At 40.2% G+C, this 23,308-nt stretch overlaps 2 protein-coding genes and 1 long non-coding RNA gene across 6 annotated transcripts; 1 reads left to right on the top strand and 2 right to left on the bottom strand.

Annotated features, from left to right (window-relative positions):
* Positions 1-1,937: 1,937 nt before the first annotated feature.
* On the bottom strand, positions 1,938-10,636 carry LOC116219623 (mixed lineage kinase domain-like protein). Of its 4 annotated transcripts, none has more exons than XM_031563232.2 (8): positions 10,300-10,636; positions 8,813-8,926; positions 8,028-8,246; positions 6,494-6,671; positions 3,537-4,004; positions 2,743-2,889; positions 2,486-2,536; positions 1,938-2,252 (listed from the first exon to the last, which is right to left on the bottom strand). In XM_031563232.2, exons 5-8 carry the CDS (start codon positions 4,000-4,002, stop codon positions 1,978-1,980), a joined length of 939 nt encoding a protein of 312 aa, XP_031419092.1. In that variant the 5' UTR covers positions 4,003-4,004; positions 6,494-6,671; positions 8,028-8,246; positions 8,813-8,926; positions 10,300-10,636; the 3' UTR covers positions 1,938-1,977. The 4 variants fall into 4 exon arrangements, with proteins under 4 accessions (XP_031419092.1, XP_031419090.1, XP_031419094.1 ...); XM_031563230.2 differs by lacking the exon at positions 10,300-10,636 and adding an exon at positions 9,528-9,758; XM_031563234.2 differs by lacking the exon at positions 10,300-10,636 and adding an exon at positions 9,528-9,758 and having other exon boundaries at positions 2,486-2,533.
* LOC116219627 lies at positions 3,882-4,635 on the top strand. The gene is made up of 3 exons (XR_004163262.2): positions 3,882-4,010; positions 4,177-4,284; positions 4,395-4,635. It is a non-coding gene; the product is annotated as an uncharacterized LOC116219627 (long non-coding RNA).
* A 6,857-nt stretch (positions 10,637-17,493) lies between the features above and the next one.
* Positions 17,494-23,059, bottom strand: LOC116219625. The gene is made up of 5 exons (XM_042703765.1): positions 22,613-23,059; positions 21,006-21,087; positions 20,157-20,464; positions 18,113-18,163; positions 17,494-17,879 (listed from the first exon to the last, which is right to left on the bottom strand). The coding sequence occupies exons 2-5, from the start codon at positions 21,068-21,070 to the stop codon at positions 17,620-17,622; spliced, it is 684 nt and encodes a 227-aa protein (XP_042559699.1). The 5' UTR covers positions 21,071-21,087; positions 22,613-23,059; the 3' UTR covers positions 17,494-17,619.
* Between the last annotated feature and the right edge of the window lie 249 nt (positions 23,060-23,308).

Here is a 23,308-nt window from a genome sequence, read left to right as displayed (position 1 = left end):
ATGTAACACCAGAATGTGGGCGGAGTATGTAAAACCCACAGAAAACCTCTTTGCCCAAATGAGTTAAATTAGCTTGAGAAAGACAACTTAACCATTTCCACAATTAATTGCTTCTTCTTATTAGTATTGTTAATGGAGCCATGTGTAGGATTTAGGGTGATCTATTAGCATAAATGGTATTTGTAAATATTATTTTATTATTGTATATAACCTTTCTAACATTGTGACTCCGTAAAGAGAAAGCAGCCATTATCTATAAGCTGAGTTGAGGAACCATAGTATGGCTTAGAAAAGTCAGTGTAATAGCTACAACTCTGTGCCACATCCTCTTAGTGCATGGCCCGATCGTTTTCGTTCTGACGCCCCTTGACTGTTTCACACCTTTCTTACTTCCTCTGTGAAACCAATACCTCTGACATTTAACACCTTCTGAAGAACTGGGATCAAGTTAACAGGAAATGTTCACAGGTCGACGACACCTGTCCATATTTGGCAGCAGGCGTTCGCATCTCATCTCTCTCTCTCTCTTCCTTCCATTAAACACTGCTTTTGCTGCACGTATCTTTTTGGATTTGAGTCTTTCCTGTCCCCTCAAGTACCCAGTTGGTTATTCAGTGTTATCGGATAAATACCTCAGAGATATTTATGATACTTTATCAACTTTGTTTTGTGTGATGTGTCTTTAACTAATGCTAATTGAAATAGTACATTTCTACAAAAAATTGTAAATGAAACTGTCCTGTAATTAATGTGATATAGCTGTTTTGCTAGTAATATGGATGATGTTGCCAGTTTTACCATGATGTAACTATTCTATATTCAGTTAGCAGGCTACTGCCTGATGTCCCTGTATGTCTCTGATAGTCTAAGGGTAAGTTAGGAATCATTTGAGCTCGTGCTAGTGTGCATTTGCATCATTTTGTACAACCAGTGTTGCTATGACAACATTATAAAGCATTCCATTCCTTCAGGCATGTTCTCCTTGGTTTGTGAAGGATACATACTGGGCAGGTGAGAAAGGGCAACTTGTATAAATATTTTTACAGAATTTATGATCAGTACTAAGAATGTTCCACACACACTGGGCAATATGATGTTATTGTTATCGAATTCAATTATAATCAGACCAAACAACACTTAAAATCCATTTGTAAAAGAAAGCTTCTGTTTCAGTCAGTACCATTTATGGTGACACAATATAAAGTGTTTCAATGACAAAAAAGTTCACTGAAACTAAACACTTATATTTTTATAAACGTATACAAAGAATTATACAAAGTTTGAATTTTGTGCCAAAAAAAGATCCAAAGCATCAAAGACTGACAGAACTGTGACACCTGGTGGTTTGCAGAAATTACAGCAGCCCTGAACATTACAGAATGCATACAATGCCTTGATGATTTCACTTTCAGTAGGATATGTACACTAAAAGCCAAGAACGCTAACGTCATATGTGTTCATTTTGATCTTCTGATAATCATTGTGCTTAAATGGTAATTAGCTCATGACAGCAATCACTGTGGGCAGAGACACTATTTCATCATCAAAGTGTGTTGAGTTTCAGCTGATCCTCACATCAGTGTGTTGAGTTTCAGCTGTCACTCACATCAGTGTGTTGAGTTTCAGCTGTCACTCACATCAGCATGTTGAGTTTCAGCTGTCACTCACATCAGCATGTTGAGGCTTTTTCACACTTTCTCCAAAGAAACAGTGATAGTAACAATGGGCCTCATTCTCGAACATTTTCTGAAGTGTCTTCTGAAATGTTTCCTTTCGGACTTCAGAAGACCAACGTAAGAAAAGATCTCCGCCTGATTCATGAGGGAATGCCAAATAACTAAACTCTTCTTAACTGCGTTCAAATCATTCTGGGTGTTGACCCATTTGTCCCCATTGAATTAGGAAAAGTCATTAAATACGAAGCTAAAAAAAATTACGTCAATAATTTATTTAGAGACGTTAAACATTGAATGGTGTTTACAAACCAAGCTCCTTGTAGAGGTTATTATCATGTTCACTCAGAAGCGAGAGGAATATCTCACAGGGCCGTTCACCTTTCTTCCGCACCATGTCTACAAGGCAGGTCACCTGGTCCTCGGTCACACGGTTATTCTGTAGAACATGATTCCTCTCCCTCCCATTAATCACAGGAGGCTGGTCAGGTGTGGCTTTCTGTAGACCATCCAGCAGAATTTTCAGAGTCGGCTCTTCAATTTGGTTAATGAGTTTCTCCCGAAATGTAAACACTTTGGCTGAAAAAGGACAGTTAACAAACTTCAGTCTTACTGGCCATGACATCCACAACCACTGAACAGTACTGCCAGGTTGTCGTTCAACTTAGATACATCTCTGTAGCTGGAATTTTAAAGTTCTGAATAACAGTATCTGATAGTGATCTGATCTGACAACTCTTTCCTGGTTCTGCTTCTGTTTTACAGCATCTGATATCCCTGTCAAGGCATTAGAGGACTATTTTAGCTCTTACCTCTGGCTTTCCCTGCTGATCCTGAAGATGACTTGGGCCCAGCACCTTCTTCTGTGAAGAAAGAATTTGTCCGGAATGAATGAATGTAAATGAAAATGACTTTTCTCAATACTGTAGCACTTTAGATGGACTCGCCTCGCCTTACTTTGCAACCATTTATTTCCTAAAGCTGATGCTTCGAAGATAATCTGCAAATCTTACTTACATTTTGTTTAAATTGGTGTCACCTGTGTCTTCTAGTACAGACAGTTACTTACGTGTTCCAACCTGGTCCTTGATGTCCCTCAGGTCTCTTTGGGCGCTGGCCATCTGGTGTTGTATGGCGCTAACCTTCTGGTTAGTGTTATCCACCACATCATGCACGTCCTTCACCACAACCCTGGTCTCCTCTACTGACGCCATTACTGGACATTCAGCATGGGGAATGAATAACAGAGCAGAGAAATCCTTTACATTATACATCATACATCCACAACCTCATGCATAACATTATACATCATACATCCACAACCTCATGCATGACTTTTCCTTAACCCCTGGTTTCCTCAGCTGATGATAACACTGTGTGATAACACCGGTCTGGTACACATTACATGTGTAATCATGTAAGATCTGTCTAACAATAACAGATTGGAAAAATCATTCCTTGACTTTAATTTTTTTCAACCAAGCTACATATTGCCAACTGCCTTGAACTGCTGCTATGCTAAAAATGTGACAATCCATATTATCAACTCATATCTCTATCAATGTATCTTTTGAGAGAAAGTGTGAAAATACCTCAATGTGGGAAAAGATCATAGTGTCACAGACAAACATTGGTGTTAAAAGCTTGGACAGGGAGCAGTATCCACAAGTGGCTTTCCTTTGGAAACCCAAAACACACACCTCACCTCTCCTGATTCTGTTTGTAACTACACCACTACTCTGAGCTTCAAATACAGGAGATAATGTAAAGTTTCAAACACGCTAACCAACCATTCCCCCCAGGTTATCCCTAGATAAGCTTGTAAACTAGCAAGACTCTTTTCTGCATGTGAAGAGGTCTTACATTTATCCCATTCCTGCTGATCAATCTTCATGTCTTCACCATTCTCCTTACGAATCCTTAAATCATTAAACATGTCTTCTAGATTTTTCCGTTGTTCCACTTGCAGGGAGAGGGAGAGGTGGTGCGCTGCGATACAGAGGTGCTTGTTCACCTCCTCAAAATCTTTCCGCCAGGTGTCTGCATTGAATTTCTGCTTCCACCAATTGGTTTCTTCATACTTCTTCAGGAGGGTTTCTGCTTCTTCCAACACTTTCTTAAATTCATCCAGGGCCTTCTGCAGCAGTTCTTCATTCACACCCTGGTTGGCCAAACCCTCCAGCTGATCCACCACAGTCTTCACACGATCTGCCAGACGCACACAGCCTTTCTTGTTTTTCTTCGCTTGCATTAACTGCTTGTGAATGGCCAGTCCTTTGCCAATGATGGCTGGAATGGCTTTCACTACAGTTACAACAATGGTTGCCATAGCTACAAGTAAGCAGAGAGAGAGAGGGGATGCTTTTAATTACAATATGTAAATAAATTACACTTTTATTTTATAAGTAGCACAATTATATGGATGTTTATAACCTCAAAATAACATAATCAAATGAATTGTCATTTTTAAGGGAGACTGACTTGTGATTCTGGTTCTTTCTAGTGAGCCAGATCATTTGGCTGAGCATAGCAATAAGAGCCGGCTCTTTCGACAAATATAAAGCCGCTTCTCAGTTGCATCCATTCTCTGGACATTCAGAAGAGAGAATAGGTAAGAAACACTACTTTGACAGGAAAACACTAGTTTGAATGCCTTATCAGGAGCATAGTATTTTTGTATTTAGAGTATTTTACATTGTACTGTATTTGTATATTTTGCAGAACTGAAAGAGTACCCCAGCGTGGTGGGAGGGAGCGTGTCTTGACGGCTGAACAGGAGACTGCAATAGTCAACATGGTTCTGGAAAATGATGCTAACAACAAGCAAATACAAAGTGTTGTTGACTGCACTGGCCTATTTTCTATTGTTTGTTCTGTGCAAATCATTTACACATCTAGTTGTGTTTACTGTGATGTATAAGCTACAGCACTTTTAGAAAAAAGAAATAAATATTTTTGTTGTCACTTTATATTTTTTGTGTTGTTTTATATTTGAGTAAAAACATTATAGTTATATTTTACAACAGGAGTAAGCGTACAGTAACACTGAACATGAAAAGGTATAGTGCTCCTGATAAGGCCTTCATACTGGTGTTTTCCCTTTCATAGTAGTGTTTTCCATTAAGCACTTCAGTGTTCAATGATTGCTTGGAAATATCTACTCATAGGATGGTCTGTGTTTGTCATTTGAACACAAAATACCATTTTAAGGAGACATGACATTGTTTTGATGGCAAAGGAGCATTTTGCAGGAGATATGTAGGGTTTTGCATTTTGTGTGTTTGGTTTTGGGATTTGTGTTTAGAGTTTTGAGAAAATGAGTTATGCTTTCGAAAAATGTGTGTAAGCAATTGAGAAAAACTGTAATCTTGTCTACAGCTGGGCTGTCCACCTCTAAGCAGTCAGTCTGTTTGGTTGTCAGCCATTTTGAGTGAGGCTATTCATAGTCCATAAATATTAATCCATGTCCATCAAATAAAAAAAGAATCCCACTATAACCACGGTTTTCAAACGGCGGGAAGAAGGCCAAGTCACGTCAAGGCCAAGTAGCCTACATGCCCTTAGCGTGGATTGTAGAGGTTGGATACCCGTCCCAGGCACGTCGGAACCCCGTAAACCCGTAAAGTCACGCCCACGGATGTTCCCTTAACCAACTCCTCCCTAAACAGGAAACGGGGAGTAGTGTATAATGCAGAACGGAACGCAGTTTATAAATGCTCTGGAAACTTTGAAAAGTAACAATAACCACCATAGTAAATAACAGTTGATTCAAAAGCTGTCCATATATGGAGGCTTCTACGGTGGGTGTTCAAACGAAAGGGACAAAATAGACGTAGCCTATTCTCTCATTTTGCCAGCCGGGGTTCGCGATGAATTACGTGGTTATCTAACATCTGTAGAACCAGCGAGCATAGAATCAGAAACTGCTGTCAAACTAAAAGTTTCGGGATAGCAAAAGTGGAGTCAACTGTAATCAAGCAAATTAAGCAACGTTGTCATTGTCTGTGACTACATAAAGTAGTAGCTACTGGGATCTAAACAGGCTGCTTTCTTTTTTAAACTATTTGCCTCCGCCTCGTCCGTTAATTTCGCGTAACGTGACAAGCAATCCCTTTTTTAAAAAGTGAACTTAAAATATGAATATGTTTCTAAATGTTAACCATACCTGCCCTTAAACTTAACCCATATTTTACGTACAGTACACAAATTACCCTTCAGTAGGCTACGCTTGAACGGTCCAGGGACTTATTCTGAAATCTCCATGCAAGATGAACGGTGGACTAACAATGTGCCTTTGTTGTAATCAATCTGCATTTAAGAACGTAATTTACTGAGAAAGATAACCAGCTATAAGGTGAATGTCAGGCAAATGTCTACGTTCATGTCAAGGTCAAGGTGCCCGAATATATAAGTATTGTTTAAACTATATAGATTTTTTTTCAGTCGATTTTAACTGAACCACATACTGAAATATACGGGCGTTAGTGAAGATCTTAACTGAACCAGATATAATAAATATACAGGTATTTGTGAAGCACATTTTCATTACTTTTCCAAAACTTTCTGGTCCTATTTATTTATCCAAAACTTCATCCGGCCTCGAAATTGCCATTTTAAAATTCCAGGATTTTTCCCAGTTTTTTTTTCATTACTGTATAAACCTTTATCTATCAACACCATTTTACATTTTTCTGCATCAGCTCCTTCTCATCTGCCAGTTCAAGTTCAACTGCATACTTCATGAAGAACTGAAGGCCTGCTGATAGTAGCCTACTAAATGCTTAATAAGTGCAACTGCACATATGAACAGCTTGCCTTACCTTGTGTCTTTGTGTCTTTGGTGTTTGTGTTGTTGTCTTTTGAGAATGGAACGAAGCCTGACTTCTTCCGTTGGGGGTTTTGCTCTGTTCTTCACACACAAACCACTCCCTCTCACATACGCTGGTTTCAAACTTGGCCACATCCCCTTCAGTGTCAAAGCAGACTAAACAGGACCGCCTGCGGTGAAAGTGGGGAACATCTGAAAGTGTTTAGTCAACATCTGCCAAATCTGCTTGTAAGGACCTGCCTGGTACTGAACCCTGCCCCTCTCCCTCTAGCCTGCACTCCTTCCCCTCTCTCTCCCCCAATTAGCAGTTCAGTGAAGTATTAAGTGAAGTATTTAATATAGAACTACTTCTGTTATGTTATTTATCATTCAAATAAGCCCTTTAAAACCCACCTTCTTCAAACTGGCCTTCACCTGCTGACCCTGCTCCCTTTCCCTCCCTTCCCTCCACTACATGACTCATTCCGCACAGCTTCTCCAGTTTTCTTTTGACTAAAAATGTTCTGTTTGTTTGTTTGTTTGCTCTTTTGTGTTCTCTTTGTTTTGTTTTTCTTCGCCCTATGTAAAGCGTCTTTGAGCACCTAGAAAAGCGCTATATAAAGTTAAAGTATTATTATTATTATTATTATAACTATTTTGAATCAATTCATGAAATTGTATAAAAGGAATCTCTCTTGAAGTGCTGTGAAATATAGGCCTATGCTTTAAGAAAGATGTGACATTAGTGTTGAAATCAAGGGAATAATGCCATGTGTGTGAAGCCTATCTGACACCCAGCAAAGAAACCGTAGCAGAGACATCTGGGTGTTCTCTGGGTTTTTTGTAAAAAAGGAGAAACAACATGATATAAAATAATATATTGTGTAAGGTGAAGCAACAATGTCTATATAATAAATATAGGCTTACACAGCAAATATAAACAAAGTAAAAGTAATAAAATACAGTCAATGGAACTGGGTAAACATTGCTTAAATCTACACCACTGTGTACAGTGAAAGTACCACACATGCTGTCCTTAGTGTGATATAATACTAATCGTTGTACTGAGTAGGCTATGTGAACACACTATGATTAGTGCAGTGAGCATGCGTGTTAATCTCACACTAAGTGAGGACAGTGCAGTGAGCATGCGTGTTAATCTCACACTAAGTGAGGACAGTGCAGTGAGCATGCGTGTTTGGCACTATGAACTTGTGCTCACTACCCTGTGGCATTATGTAAAAAAAAAAAAAATGTGTCAACCAGATGATTTCGAAAAGGCAACATCTTAAAACAAACTGGTTGGACAGCTAGTGATTGAGCTGTCATTCCTCAAAGTAGACTATAGCACCACTTGTGGCACTCAGCTTAAACAAAGACACAGCTCCATTTGGTTTAGAACAGCATTTAATGCACATCTTTTGTGGCATCCGGTTCACATCACATTCACACAACGATATCCCAACCATACGTTAGAACCAACGGTTCTGGTCGGCCACTAAACTGGACTCTCATCGATCACAGAGTTGTTTCAAAACCAAGCTCACCGTAGAGGAATATCTCACAGGCCCGTTCCCCTTTCCTCCTCACCATGTGGAGCAGGCAGGTCACCTGGTCCTCGGTCACTCTGTGTTCTTGCAGAACCTGACTCCTCTCCATTCCACTGATCACCGGGGGCTTTCCTTTCTGAAGACCATCTATCAGAGCTTTCAGAGAGGCCTCTTCTCTCCTGTTTATGAGTTCACACTGAACCTCAAACACTCCATCTGGGAGGAGATTTTAAACAAGCCTTGCTGGTCACCAGTTCTTTCAGGTCTTATTCATCACAGATCTGATTTTTCTCTCATAGTGTTGGTTCCCCTCTCACTGCTCACCTGTGCCTCTAGGTGAAAGCGCTAAAGATGTCTGACTGCTCACCTGTGACTTTAGCTGAAGGTGCTACAGATGTCTGACTGTCACCTGTCTGACTGCTCACCTGTCTGACTGCTCACCTGTGCCTCTAGGTGAAAGCGCTAAAAGTGTCTGACTGCTCACCTGTGCCTCTAGATGAAGGTGCTACAGATGTCTGACTGCTCACCTGTCTGACTGTCACCTGTCTGACTGCTCACCTACTGTATATGACTGCTCATCCGTGCCTTTAGCTGAAGGCGCTACAGATGTCTGACTCGCTGTGTAGAGGGATTTTGCCCAAGTGCTTAAAGCAGTGGATCTTTACAAACAAGCTTCTGGCATGTTCTCTTAAATCTCTTAAATTGAGCAGTCTTGTATTTTGTGACGATGAATGCTGAAGGTAACCTGTCTGCTTCTCCAGTGTCGTTGATTACCTACACACCTCTCAGTGAGCCACCCATCTGGTCCAGTAAAGAACGCGCCTCTCTGTCTGTGCTGTCCACCACGTCCTGCACAACTGTAACCTCAGCCCTGGTTTCCTCAATGGATGATGACACTGTGGAGACAATATGATCAACTGAACCGGCACATACTTGCATGCGTATGTGTGATATGTGAAAAGAGATTAGCAAGAAAACATTCCTAGAGACACCTAACTCCACACAGTAAAAATGTGATTATGCCCAGAAATCAATATTATCACCTAGTATCACTGTTTCTTTGGAGAAAGTGTGAAAAAGCCTCAACATGCTGAAGTGAGTGACAGCTGAAACTCAACATGCTGAAGTGAGTGACAGCTGAAGCTCAACATGCTGATGTGAGTGACAGCTGAAACTCAACACACTTTGATGATGAAATAGTGTCTCTGCCCACAGTGATTGCTGTCATGAGCTAATTACAACTTAAGCACAATGATTAGTAATGATTATCAGAAGATCAAAATGAACACATATGATGTTAGCGTTCTTGGCTGTTCTGTCAGTCTTTGATTCTTTGGATCTTTTTTTGGCACCAAATTCAAACTTAAACATTCTTTGGTAGAAGGAAAAATATAAGTGTTTAGTCTTTCTGAAAGCCGTTTTGAGCTTCAACTCATGGACAGATACCCTAACACACTGCTGCAGAATGTCCTGGCCCAACATTCATAAGACAGATACCCTGACACACTGCTGCAGATTGTCCTGGCCCAACATTCACAGGTCAGTCAACGATGCCACGCTGTCCTGGGGCGGCCCTGAAGCTCTGGTCACATTTGAGGTCATAATCAAGCAGATGTGACCCAGGGTCAGGGGTCAAGGGTCATGTGGATAAGTAGATCTGCCAGGTCAGCGCACTATTGTGTGACTCATAAACAGAAGCAGGTTTGCTACAGGTCCACACAATGATTAATAAGGGATTGCTACAGGTCCACACTATGATTAATAAGGGTTTGCTACAGGTCCACACTATGATTAATAAGGGTTTACTACAGGTCCACACTGATTAATAAGGGTTTACTACAGGTCCACACTATGATTAATAAGGGTTTACTACAGGTCCACACTGATTAATAAGGGTTTACTACAGGTCCACACTGATTAATAAGGGTTTCCTACAGGTCCACACTATGATTAATAAGGGTTTGCTACAGGTCCACACTATGATTAATAAGGGTTTACTACAGGTCCACACTGATTAATAAGGGTTTACTACAGGTCCACACTATGATTAATAAGGGTTTACTACAGGTCCACACTGATTAATAAGGGTTTACTACAGGTCCACACTATGATTAATAAGGGTTTACTACAGGTCCACACTGATTAATAAGGGTTTACTACAGGTCCACACTGATTAATACGGGTTTACTACAGGTCCACACTGATTAATAAGGGTTTCCTACAGGTCCACACTATGATTAATAAGGGATTGGAGCACAAACAGACTCACCTCGTGTCTTCGAGGTCAGATTGAAGCCTGAATGTGCTGCTTTCAAAGACCTCTTCTGTTGTTTCTGGCTGTCGGTGTGGCTCTCGTTTTGTTCTCCACACTCAACCACTCCCAGCGGTTGGACTTAGAGATAGCCACGCCTCCTCCAGTGGCAAAGCAGATAAGAGCATAAACAAGTCAGGCCTCTACAAACACTGCTCTGGCACCCTACAAATCTAATGATGTGAAATCTAAAGAAAAAACATGGATTACTAAACTACAGTACATTGGAAATACAGAAAGTAGTCTTGTAGTGTTGTAGTAATAAAGCTTCGATATTAGTGTTGCCAAAAGTTTCTAGATGTGTTGATACATGGGCTGTGTCCTTATGTGTGGCTGACGTGTGCCATACTTTATTCCCACCATGAGCATGTCAGGAAACACTCAAGACTTCAGTGGTTCCATCGTTCAGTTAAATAAAATAACTTCACCAGAATGTGTCATTTCTACAAGCAGTGATATTGCAATATATTGATCTAGTCTCAGTGATATTGCAATATTTTCTATACTACCTGCAACAGATTAGGCTCTCTATGTGTCTGCAACAATCTACATTTGGTGACAGAACAACAATCTTACAGTTGTTTACAATCTTACAGTTGTTTACACAATTATCAAAACCTTACACTCAAGGGGCAAAACATCGGATCAGATTTGCACCACTATAAGCATGTGTTTGCGCACTTTATGGCTGTGTTTAACCATTGGCTCATAGGTGTGGTAATTTCACAGTCAGTGCTTTGGAATTGCAAGGAAGTGTTATCTTGATATACTTCTGTGTATAATGTATACAAGTGTGTTTAGTGTTTTGCAAATCACTGTGTGTATTGTTTTGCAAAAAGTGTGAGGTTGACATGTGCAAATCTGGGCCGATGTTTTGCTCCTTGAGTGTAAGGTTTTGATAATTGTGTAATACTTTTGATTTTAGTGTTTCTTGCAATCGTAAAAAACTGTAAGTGGCCATAATACATACTGTTAATTGTTTACCTTAATGTATCTCTTTATCTTTTTACCAAATTGATGTTTAATACCCACATTTCCTCTCTCTTATTGCGTGACCTTTGCTCCCAAATACTGGTGGTTGTGGAAACATTGTTCTTCATCACCATATCCATTAGGTTGTAAGCATGGACGGATTAAGGGCCTGGACATGTTAAAGGCCCCCCCCCCCTCCCTTCGGGAAAAAAAAAATTGGGCACTCGCAAAACACGCACGCACACACAAATACCATTAGGCGTATATATTTTACCAACAATGTGTTGGATTTAACGGTCGAATTAGATACTTTGGCTATTGTATTGGGAAAGTAAACAGGTCAAAGTTTACTCCGTAACATCCACCTTCGGTGCACTGCCCTGCTATTGTTTTCTGACATTACATGTGACAGGGCAACAGCCGAGTGATTATTTTCCAAATTGAAACTGATTAAGACCTACCTGAGCAGCATGGGGCAGGAGAGGCTGAATGGGCTGGCTATCCTGTCCATTGAAAGAGCAAATCATGCATCACCACTTTTATGTTTGAAAGGCGTCGTTCGGCAAGTGTAGCCTACTGTGCGTGTGTGTACTTGTAGGTCTTGACATTCAGATTCTGCGCCTAAACTAGCTATATCGCAGGGGTACTCAATTAGAAACCCAAAAGGTCCACTCGCCAAATTTCCATTCAGTCTAGGGTCCGGAACAGTGACGGTCAAAATCCAAAAACATAACTCCAACAAAAACGTTCAAACTACCGTATGCACAAACGGTTATGTGGTCTGGCCTTATTTGTGTAAAAGGTGACACTTTTTTGTGGTTTAAACTTGGGCATAAAAGGTGTGATGGCCAGGCGGAGGCACTGATGTAAGTGTTCATTGGGTGTGCTCCTGTATTTGTTTTTCACCATATTCATGGTTGAAAAGGCAGACTCACAACAGTATCTCTATCCTAAACTGTTGTGTTATACTGCATTCTTTCAGTTTAAGTACATTGAGAGCAACTAAACCCAGAACAAATTCCTTGTATATGAAAATGTACTTGGCCAATAAACATGATTCTGATTCTGATTCTGATATATGTTGAGGTATGCACGCTCTTGTTGTGTGGCTGATCTAACTATTACACTGCATGTTGCTTGGTATGATTGCAGATGGTTTATTTTTCTGCCCCTTACCTCAGAGTTCTGCGGGTATTTTTGTTCGAAGTGTGCATGCTTTGTTTCATAGTGACGTTTCACGTTACCACTTTTGACAAGGGCAACCGTCTCGTTACAGATTAAACACATCGGTTTTGTGCTGCCCACAGGCAGCACAAATGCATACTTGTCAGTCCAGTCTGTCTTAAATTCGCGATTTTTGGAATCAACTTTTCAATTTTTGTAGGGTTTAAAGCACGCCATGATTTTCGTTCGCTGAGAAAAAAATACCGTTCAAATATCTATCTGCCGGCATTGTTGCCATTGACACACACAACCTGCGTGACCCACAGAGCTCGCGGCCAACATTGAGTAAGTGAGTGAGTTGTCATAGTGATGTTGTTATATTACAGCTCCTGATTGGACCTCTGGATTGGACACGGAAGATAGAAACCACATCGAGTAGGAAAAAAATATATAGCGCGAAATCACGCACCAATGAAACCTCGCTTGATCATGATTAAATTAGAATTTTGATTTAGTCTTTGGTCCAAATTTGATTGCGTCTGGGTCCGGATCCGGACCGCGGTCCGCCTATTGAGTACCCCTGCTATATCGTATCGTCTCGTCACATGATCAAATAGAGACTTGACATTGGCGAACAAGATACATATTACCCAGCAATCATCATTGCATATCTGTATATGACAAAAATAACAAATTAAATAAGAAATTATTAATTTAATCAGCTTTTTAATAGGTTCTATAGTGTATACGATAAGCATATAATTGTTTTATAGATTGTTACTGATGATTTCCCCCTAAAAATTATGAATACCATGACAGAGACAGGTTTGCCATTTTGAGGGAATATATAGCATAAGGTATCAACAATCGGTCATAATATATAATCCATGATCATTGTCGTATTAAACTCGCGACACTTTGACATCCCTATGTTCGATAAAACTTAGACAGCAGGGTCTTCTTTGCCTATGAACCTCCCGCGGTGGCTGCATTGTATGGTTACGCCCCTGGCGCTGCACTTTTTCTAACACAGCACAGGTACACTCAAATAAAGCCATTAGCAAATGAACAAAATATGCCTTTTTCAACCACAAATAAGAGATACATAACAGCGACATAACAGCTCTGGCTTAGGGGCCCCTTGAGCTCATGGGCCCCTGGGCCTGGGCCCGGTAGGCCCGTTCGTTAATCCATCCCTGGTTGTAAGCCAAACCCTTATGTGCCGCGGTTCCTGCTTAAGGTTGCTTCCTGATTAACAGGGAGTTTTTCCTTGCCCTTGTCACCATTGTGCTTGCTTTACCTGTGATCGCATAAAAAGCCTCTCTGATCTGTCACCGTTGTGTTTGCTCATAGGGGGTTCAGGCCCTGGGCTCTGTAAAGTGCCTTGAGACAATTTTATTGTATCTGTATAGAGCTGATATGTGAGTTATCTCAATGTTCTTGCAAAGGTTAATTGGAATCCATTTCAAAAGGGGTTTAATGTTTCAGTCCCTGCTGCCTCCAACTCACTTGGGTCAAAATGTCAATCATAATAACTTTAGATTCAACTCTACTGCGAACTCTACTCTACTCTACTATCAAATACATCTTACCAGAAGTGCAAAGAAATAGTATTACTGTTTACAGATAAAGGTGTGTGTAAGCACTAAAACAGTACATGGTATACCGGTATGTACATACTTTGTGTAACGGAATGCAATGTATCAGATGAAGGGTTTAGCTTGAGTAGCATCTGAATGAACACTGTTATGGAGATGTATTGGCTGAGAGAGCATCTAAATGAACACTGTTATGGAGATGGATTGGCTGAGAGATGCTGAAGGTCACACTGAAGGTCAAACCCCAGTCAGAGTAACTTCCGATTCTTCATTCCCTTTAGAATCTACACTTTCTCTTCAAGTTGAACCGACAAACACAAGACATGAGTTGGATGGTCACATGTTCCCTGTTTAGAAAACTTCACAGCTTTGACAATCATTCCATGTAATGGCATGTGCAGTATCCCAAAATTAAATGTGAACATATGAATCCCATTACGGTGGGTGTCCACGGCACAAATTACATGCGTTAAATCGCATGCGTAAAGTCGCCTGGGGGGCGTGGACAGAAAAATCACTGGCTGTAGCAAAGTTCAAGAAGCAAGTTCAGGTGCAGTGCTGCGCTAATGTAGCACATTAGCTTGTGCACTCACCAAAAAATAATGATAGATGTTGCGGCAGTCAGTCATGGGCTCAGTGCCGCCGCTCCCATAACTCAAACTTCGCGCTGTGTGTAGGGCACCAAGTCCTGAGGGGGCACCAAATAGGCAACTGAAAAATCATCATAGTTATAATAATTATGATGCCGATATGATTTCAGTATAGAAATATTAGGCACCTTTTAGGCATGTATATCACAAAACAGGCAGAACGAGATATATTTAATTGCTCAAAAAAAGTGTGCCCCCCCCCTCAACTTCCCGAACTCGCTGTGGGTGCCCTTTCCTATCTCAGTGGCCTGACGAACTTTGACAGTAGGCTAACTTTTCGAAAATGGCCTCAAAAAGACAACAGGAGTCAGGGGCACAAAAAAAGAAAGAGAAAGAAACTGCGAGATGATGCCCGTGTATCACTTTCAGGTAAGTCCATGTTTAATCGTTGTTAAATACGGGAAATGCGCTGCTCATTTAATGGTTAGCCTATGCATACACCTCAAACTAGCTGACGTTATTGCTAATGTTAGCACTCTCAAATATCTTATAACTTAGGTGCAAGTAGGGTCGCCAACCGTCCCGAATTGTCCGGGACATCCCGAATTATGGGTGATTTTGATTTGTCCCGTCCGGGACAGCTCCAGTCCCGTATTCCAATCACAGCCTTTTTTATTTGTATCCGTGAAAAGAGAAAAAAGTTAAGTGTTATCTGTGCCCTGGAGACAAGCGCCTCTCAACTGCACTTGACTCCACAAGCATTTGTTACTCCAACACGAACAGGTGAAACTTGTAGCGAGAGATCATCATGCCTCGACTGAAGGACAGACTGCCCCAACTCAAATAGAGTATCTTAAATCACGATTAAATTGGAAGCTTGCACATTGACTACTGGTTGTTTTCATATTTCATATCAGCATTCTTTACACATGATGAACTGGTGTTAATATGTGTGAATATGAACTCATGAATATGAACTCGTTCATTAGAAGTGTCACAGGCACCCATTATAATTGTAGAAGTTAAATCGAGGAGACTATAACATTAGCTAGATAACTAGCTATCATTTCCTGCAAACGGAAATCTTCCATTTAATTCGTTTAAGGTTATTAAAAGTTTCCTTAGCTAGCTAGCTAGCTAGCATAGCACCTTGATAACCATAGCAACCAGGAATCACAACTTTAGCTGCAAAGTTATGGATCTGTAGTGACAAGAGGTGTTTTAGCTGTTCTACATAGTGTGTTTACCAGGTAAAGTAAAATTGTGTGAATTTTGTGCTTCTAAATCTTTGCTTTATTGAAGAAGATTGCTTACTTGTATACTTCTTCTTTTAAAGTTTGTATTTATGGATGACTATTTAATTTCTACGAAGATTTTGCACATCCCAATACTTGTGTGTATGTTTTGGCTGTTCTGTGTACTGTGTTTACAAATTAGATTTTCCTTTTTCGTTTTAATAACATGTTAAACTGGCAGAAACAAACGTTTTTTTTTTCTCGGGGGGAGGGGGGGGGCATCATAAAGGAGTTATGCTTAGGGCACCAAAATGGCTAGCAGCGGCACTGCATGGGCTGATTCATTTGATTCATAATTTGTTAATTTATTCTATCTAATTCATATATAGCAGCCAGTTAAATCACAAAAACGTTATGTAGGGTGACCAGATTTGAGTTTGTGAAAAATAGGACACTTCGCGGGGTCCAGCAAGCTATACACTAGCCTACCCTGCCTCCTCCCCCGCGACAAAGTGTCCTCTTTTTCACAAACTCAAATATGGTCACCCTATATAACACGCTTGGACATTGATGCTAGGTTTACGTCCTCTTTTTTTTCCGGGTAAAAGAGGACGTGTCCGGGTAAAAGAGGACGTCTGGTCACCCTAGTTATATGTAACTTATTTAGCAGCTAACTAGCTAGCGACTATGTGTTTCCAATGGGTTTTTGGTTAAAGTGTTAGCGGCAAGCTAACAGTAATAGTCCAGAGCTTCAGTTCAAGACCAATATTCTGTTTGACCTCACAGCATTTGTGTAGCATATAAACAACAAACCGAGTCGATTAGACATATAAAAAGTCGTGTAGATAACCTTTATTCACATAAAATATTTCCCAGTAACAGAGTCCCGAGACTCCGCCATCTTGTTTCGATATTTTTGATTACTCCCGCCCCTATGAGCTACGTTAGCCTCCAAATCACACACACGCCGAACTGATTGGCTCTCAGCATGCAGCAAATCGCTCTCATTTGCATAAAGTTAAAGAATGCCCAACTTTCTGCAGGCAGCAAACACGATTTTTTCCTCAGTATGCAGCAAATCGCATCCATTCTATCCCAATGAGAGCAGCACGATAACGCGTGCCGTGGACACCCACCGTTACCCAAGTGTTTCAGTAAGGTATACAAATGTAATGACTTCTCTATTTCAATTGGATTTGAAGTTGAATAATTTTGCTTTTACTTTATTTGTGTGCCATGGCACCCAGAATGCACTGTGATATGATAGTGTTTTACACTATCAACAATTTATGAAACTTGATGTTATGCCAAATGTCTTGTATTATTATTATTATTATTATTATTATTATTATTATTAATAATCAGTTGATCATTTGTGTTGGTTTTGAATGTGGCACAAGGATTGAATGTTCTTTAAATAATCACACCTGTAACCGTTAGGGTGAATTGTGTGCTATATAGGTTGTGTATTTAATAATATCAATGTATATCTAAGTTAAGATGTGCAGAGAAAGTGCACATGCAAACCCTTTGAATCATCACATGAGATGAGCAGAGCTTTTTACCCTGTTTTGATGAACATTTACTAAGGGATTACAATCAAGCAATCAAACTTTATTTGTACGGCGCATTTCATACCAGGAGGTAACACAAACACTTGTAAAGAGACACAGATTTTCCAGAGGTAAGTAAACAGATCTACTTCTACCACTGGGGTGTTTACAAACCAAGCTTCCCATAGAGGGTCGGGTCATGTTCCATCAGAAGAGAGAGAAATATCTCACAGGCCTGTTCACCTTTCTTCCACACCATATCTACGAGGCAGGTCACCTGGTCTTCGATCACACTGTTCCTCTGTAGAACGGTATTCCTCTCCCTCCCCTTAATCACAGTGGCTTTCTGAAGACCATCCAGCAGACCTTTCAGAGTGCCCTCTTCAATTCCGTTAATGAGTTCGCACCGAAATGTAGAGACTTTGTCTGAAAAAGGACAGTTAATAAACTTCAATCTTGCTGGCCATGACATCCACAACCACTTAACATTACTGCCAGGTTGTCATTCAGCTTAGATTCATCTCTGTAGCTGAACTCTTAATGTTCTGAATAACAGTATCTGATGGTGATCTGATCTGACAGCTCTTTCCTGGTTCCACTTCTGTTTTACAGCATCTGATATTCCTCTCAAGGCATTAGAGGACTATTTTAGCTCTTACCTCTGGCTTTCACTGGTGATGCTGAAGATGACTTGGGCCCAGCACCTTCTTCTGTGAAGAAAGAGTTTGTCCGGAATGAATGAATGTAAATGAAAATTATTTTTCTCAATACTTGTAGCACTTTCCACAACCTCATGCACAACTTTTCCTTTACCCCTGGTTTCTTCAACTGATGATAACACTGTGTTTTGACCTTTTAACATAGTAATTTCTGTAGCTGAAATCTTAAAGTTCTGAATAACAGTGTCTGAATGTGGAGTACGTGTAATCAAATAAAATGTTGTTGACATTAAAAAGGCACATATTGTGCATAATATACATTGGAACGTGTAATTTATTACAAGCTAGCTGAGTACAAACAGCTGCAAGCGTCCAAGGCTTACTCTGCGTGAGATGAACACATTTTTGTGTGATGAATGTATTTGCACGTTAGTCTGAGACGGGACTGAGGTTGATGAGGTGAGGTACAAAAACTACATATCTGTGAGACAGGGGTGAAGAGGATTAGGTGGACATCCACTGCAACTGTTTTCCCAAAAGAACATTTCTGGGCTTGACCAGAGACACTACTGGGTTGGAGAGGATGGTCTCTCCTACTCCTACTCATGGTTTGCATGCTGCTTACTGTCTAGAACAGTTGGCATGATTCAACACAACTGGGCTTCACTGAATGGAGTCATACTGTGTCTATGGTTTATTTTGACCTCTACCCTACACACCCCTACATGTCACTGACCAGTTATCATACACATCTGATGTTCACACTTCCCTGCGTGTATGTGTGTGTGTGTGTCAACACTGTAGATGAAGCATGTGCTCTATATTAACACTAAAACCAGGGCATCAATAAATAATTTACTGTTGAATTCAATGTGCTTTTATTACCATGATAATGAATGTTTGAGTTGATGCTGGTGTTTCCCTGAACTGTATTGCCGGTCACAGATGGAATTGAGACATGGCTTCCATCCTGAGCTACAATGTTCCTATCCTGAGCTTCAGGAGAGTGTATACATTGGAACATGTAATTTATTACAAGCTAGCTGAGTACAAACAGCTGCAAACTTCCAAGGCTTACTCGGCGTGAGATTAACACATTTTTTGGTGTGTGATGAATTTATTTGCATGTTAGTCTGAGACGGGACTGAGGTTGATGAGGTGAGGTACAAAAACTACATATCTGTACATATTGTTGTCATGAGTAGGAGTAGGAGAAACCACTTGCAGCCTCTTCTGGGTCCTCTCCTGTCAAGGCTTCAAACAGAAAGCAGACCTGCTCAGCAGCACCCCAGGACTAGAATTACCTGGAACATACACTATAATACACATCTGATGTTCATACTCCCCTGTGTGTGTGAGTGAGTGAGTGAGTGAGTTAAACCAAAATAAGACAAACACATTTGCTTGCTTTATAGATCCCAATTAGAACCTGGCTCAAAATATTCCAATCAATCCTAGAGCCAATTGCATTATATGGCAGCGAAGTATGGGGTCCTCTGATGTACAAAGAATTTGAAAAATGGGACAAACACCCAGTTGAAATCCTGCATGCAGAGTTTTGTAAAAGTATACTCAAAGTACAAAGGAGAACCCCTAACAATGCATGCCGGGCTGAATTAGGCCAATACCCTTTATCAATTAAAATAGAAAAACGAGCCATCAAATTCTGGACACATATCAAAACAAGTGACCCCAACTCCCCTCTGCCAGCTAGTGCTAAGTCTCACACAAACTAACACAACAAACTAACACAACAAACGAGCACAACCAAACGTATGTGATTAACAACCAGCATCAGGCTGGAGAAGAGAGGCTCTGCATTCACTGCAGCCAGGGCATGGTAGAAACAGAGTTCCACTTTTTGAATGAATGCTGCCTTTTAACACACACACACACACACACAGACACACAGACACACACACACACACACACACACACAACCCTGTTCTGTTTGTCATGCCAATAAAGTTCTTTTGAATTAGAATTAGAATTAGAATTCGAGAGGAGAGATAGAGGGGAGAGAGAGAGAGAGAGAGAGAGATACCTTGTCTGAGATCTGAGAAAACATCTCTCAGTCTTGGATATTGGTCCAACACACACTGCTGCTTCAGCAAGACTATGAACTTCTGACAGGCGTCTTCCCCCTTGTCTCTCAGTTTATCCAGCACTTCACCAGACATCGTCTCAGTGTTTTGAGGTAGGCTTTTAAGAGCACTGTAGTCACGATCTGTGATGAGTTTGTTCTGCTGAACATGTTGGAGGATAAAAGCCGTTTCAGCAGACAGGATCTCGGTTAGAATGATCTTCTTTTCAAGTATTATATCCATGGTTAACTGCAAAATCTCAACAATCCTAAAACACCAAAACAACACAGACAACATAATTAACACATTAATAATAAACCTTTGATAATTCCTACCACACATTCTGTTATTTATGGGAATGATAGAGCAAGTGTTTGAGGATAAAATATATAATATACTGTATATATAAAAAATAAATGTATATAAACATTTTGTGTTTGGTAGATTATTTCTTTGTTGTAACAATGCTTCTTGGCAAAAAATCTTATACCGTTGGAAAGCCTGTTTATTTCCCTTTTAAATGGTGCCACATTTGTAAGGAACATGCAATTGGGGGATGAGCAGCAGAGCTGAGTATGTGGGTTGCGCCTATGAAAAATGTTCGGGCCACTGTGGTCGACCATCAACCAAACATAAGCCGCTTCTCAGTTGCATCCACTCTCCGGACATTCAGAAGAGAGAATAGGTAAGAAACACTATTATGACAGGAAAACACTAGTTTGAATGCCTTATCAGGAGCATAGTATTTTTGTATTTAGAGTATTTTACATTGTACTGTATTTGTATATTTTGAAGAACTGAAAGATTACCCTGGCGTGGTGGGAGGGAGCGTGTCTTGACGGCTGAACAGGAGACTGCAATAGTCAATATACATGGTTCTGGAAAATGATGCTATAACAATCAAACAAATACAAAGTGTTGTTGACTGTACTGTTATATTTTCTATTGTTTGTTCAGTGCAAATCGTATAGGCTAGGCATATATATGTTATGTATAGGCTACAGCACTTTTGGAAAAAATTAAGAAATATTTTTGTTGTTACTGTATATTTGTGTGTTTTTTAATATTTGAGTAAAAACATTATACAGTTATTTTTTACTACAGGAGTAAGCGTACAGTAACACTGAACATGAAAAGGCATAATGCTCCTGATAAGGCCTTCACACTGGTGTTTTCCCATTCATAGTAGTCAACACTCCCTAAACAGGAAACGGGGAGTTGTGTATAATGTAGAACGGAACGCAGCTTATAAATGCTCTGGAAACTTTGAAAAGTAACAATAACCACCATAGTAAAAAAAAAAAACTGTTTATTTAAAAGCTGCTCATTAATCGAGGCTAATACGGTGAGTGTTCAAACGAAAGGGACCAAATAAACGTATTCTCTCATTTTGCCAAGCGGTGTAAACGCGATGGATTACGTGGTTATCTAACATCTGGAGAACCAGCGAGCATAGAATCAGAAACTGCTCTCAAGCTAAAGGCTTCGGTCTTAGCAAAAGTGGAAGCAGCTGTAATCAAGCAAATTAACCAACGTTATCATTGTCAGTGACTACATAAAGTATAGGCTACTGAGATCTAACACATGCTGCTTTCTTTTTTAAACTTCTTTGCTTCCGCCTCGTCCGTTAATTTCGCGTAACGTGACACGCAATCCTATTTTTAAAAGAAAAGTGAACTTAAAATATGAATATCTTTTAAAATGTTAACCATACCTGCCCTTAAACGTAACCCATATTATATTTACAGTAGCCTACACCAATTACCCTTCAGTAGCCGACGCTTGAACGTTCGAGGGAATTATTCTGAAATATCCGTGCAAGACCAATGGTGGACTAACAATGTGCCTTTGTCAATTCGCATTTAAGAACTTAATTTAATGAGATAGAGAACCAGCTATAAGGTGAATGTCAGGCAAGTGTCTACGTTCATGTCAAGGTCAACGTGCCCGAATATATAAGTATTGTTTAACCAATATTGATTTTTTTTTTCAGTCGATCGTAACTGAACCACACATACTGAAATATACAGGCGTTAGTGAAGATCTTAACTGAACCACATATACTGAAATATACAGGCGTTAGTGAAGATCTTAACTGAACTACATACACTGAAATATAAAAGGTATTTGTGAAGCACATTTTCATTACTTTTCCAAATCTTTCTGGTTCTATTTATTTATCCAAAACTTCATCCGGCCTTGAAATTGCTATTTTAAAATTCCATGATTTTTCCCAGTTTTTTTTTTTCATTACTGTATGAATCTATCAACACCATTTTAAATCTCTCAGCATCAGCTCCTTCTCATCTGCCAGTTCAAGTTCAACTGCATACTTCATGAAGAACTGAAGGCCTGCTCATAGTAGCCTACTAAATGCTTAATAAGTGCAACTGCACATATGAACAGCTTGCCTTACCTTGTGTCTTTGTGTCTTTGGTGTTTGTGTTGTTGTCTTTTGAGATCGGAACAAAGCCTGACTTCTTCCGTTGGGGGTTTTGCTCTGTTCTTCACGCACAACCACTCCCTGCTCACATACGCTGGATTTCAAACTTGGCCACGTCCCCTTCAGTGTCAAAGCAGACTAAACAGGACGCCTGCGTTGAAAGTGGGGAACATCTGAAAGTGAAAGTCAACATCTGCCAAATCTGCTTGTAAGGACCTGCCTGGTACTGAACCCTGCCCCTCTCCCTCTAGCCTGCACTCCTTCCCCTCTCTCTCCCCCAATTAGCAGTTCAGTGAAGTATTAAGTGAAGTATTTAATATAGAACTACTTCTGTTATGTTATATTATCATTCAAATAAGCCCTTAAAACCCACCTCTTCAAACTGGCCTTCACCTGCTGACCCCTGCTCCCTTTCCCTCCCTTCCCTCCACTGCATGACTCATTCCGCACAGCTTCTCCAGTTTTCTTTTGACTAAAATGTTCTGTTTGTTTGTTTTGTTTGCTCTTTTGTGTTCTCTTTGTTTTGTTTTTCTTCGCCCTATGTAAAGCGTCTTTGAGCACCTAGAAAAGCGCTATATGAAGTTAAAGTATTATTATTATTATTATTATTATAACTATTTTGATGTGGCCACCGGTGCCACTGTGGCACCATCGTTGTGTGAATGTGAT

Source organism: Clupea harengus, chromosome 25 (assembly GCF_900700415.2).
Source record: "Clupea harengus chromosome 25, Ch_v2.0.2, whole genome shotgun sequence".
Classification (NCBI taxonomy): Eukaryota; Metazoa; Chordata; class Actinopteri; order Clupeiformes; family Clupeidae; genus Clupea; species Clupea harengus.
Note: the sequence above shows the minus strand (reverse complement) of the source record. Positions and strands in the feature narration are given on the sequence as shown.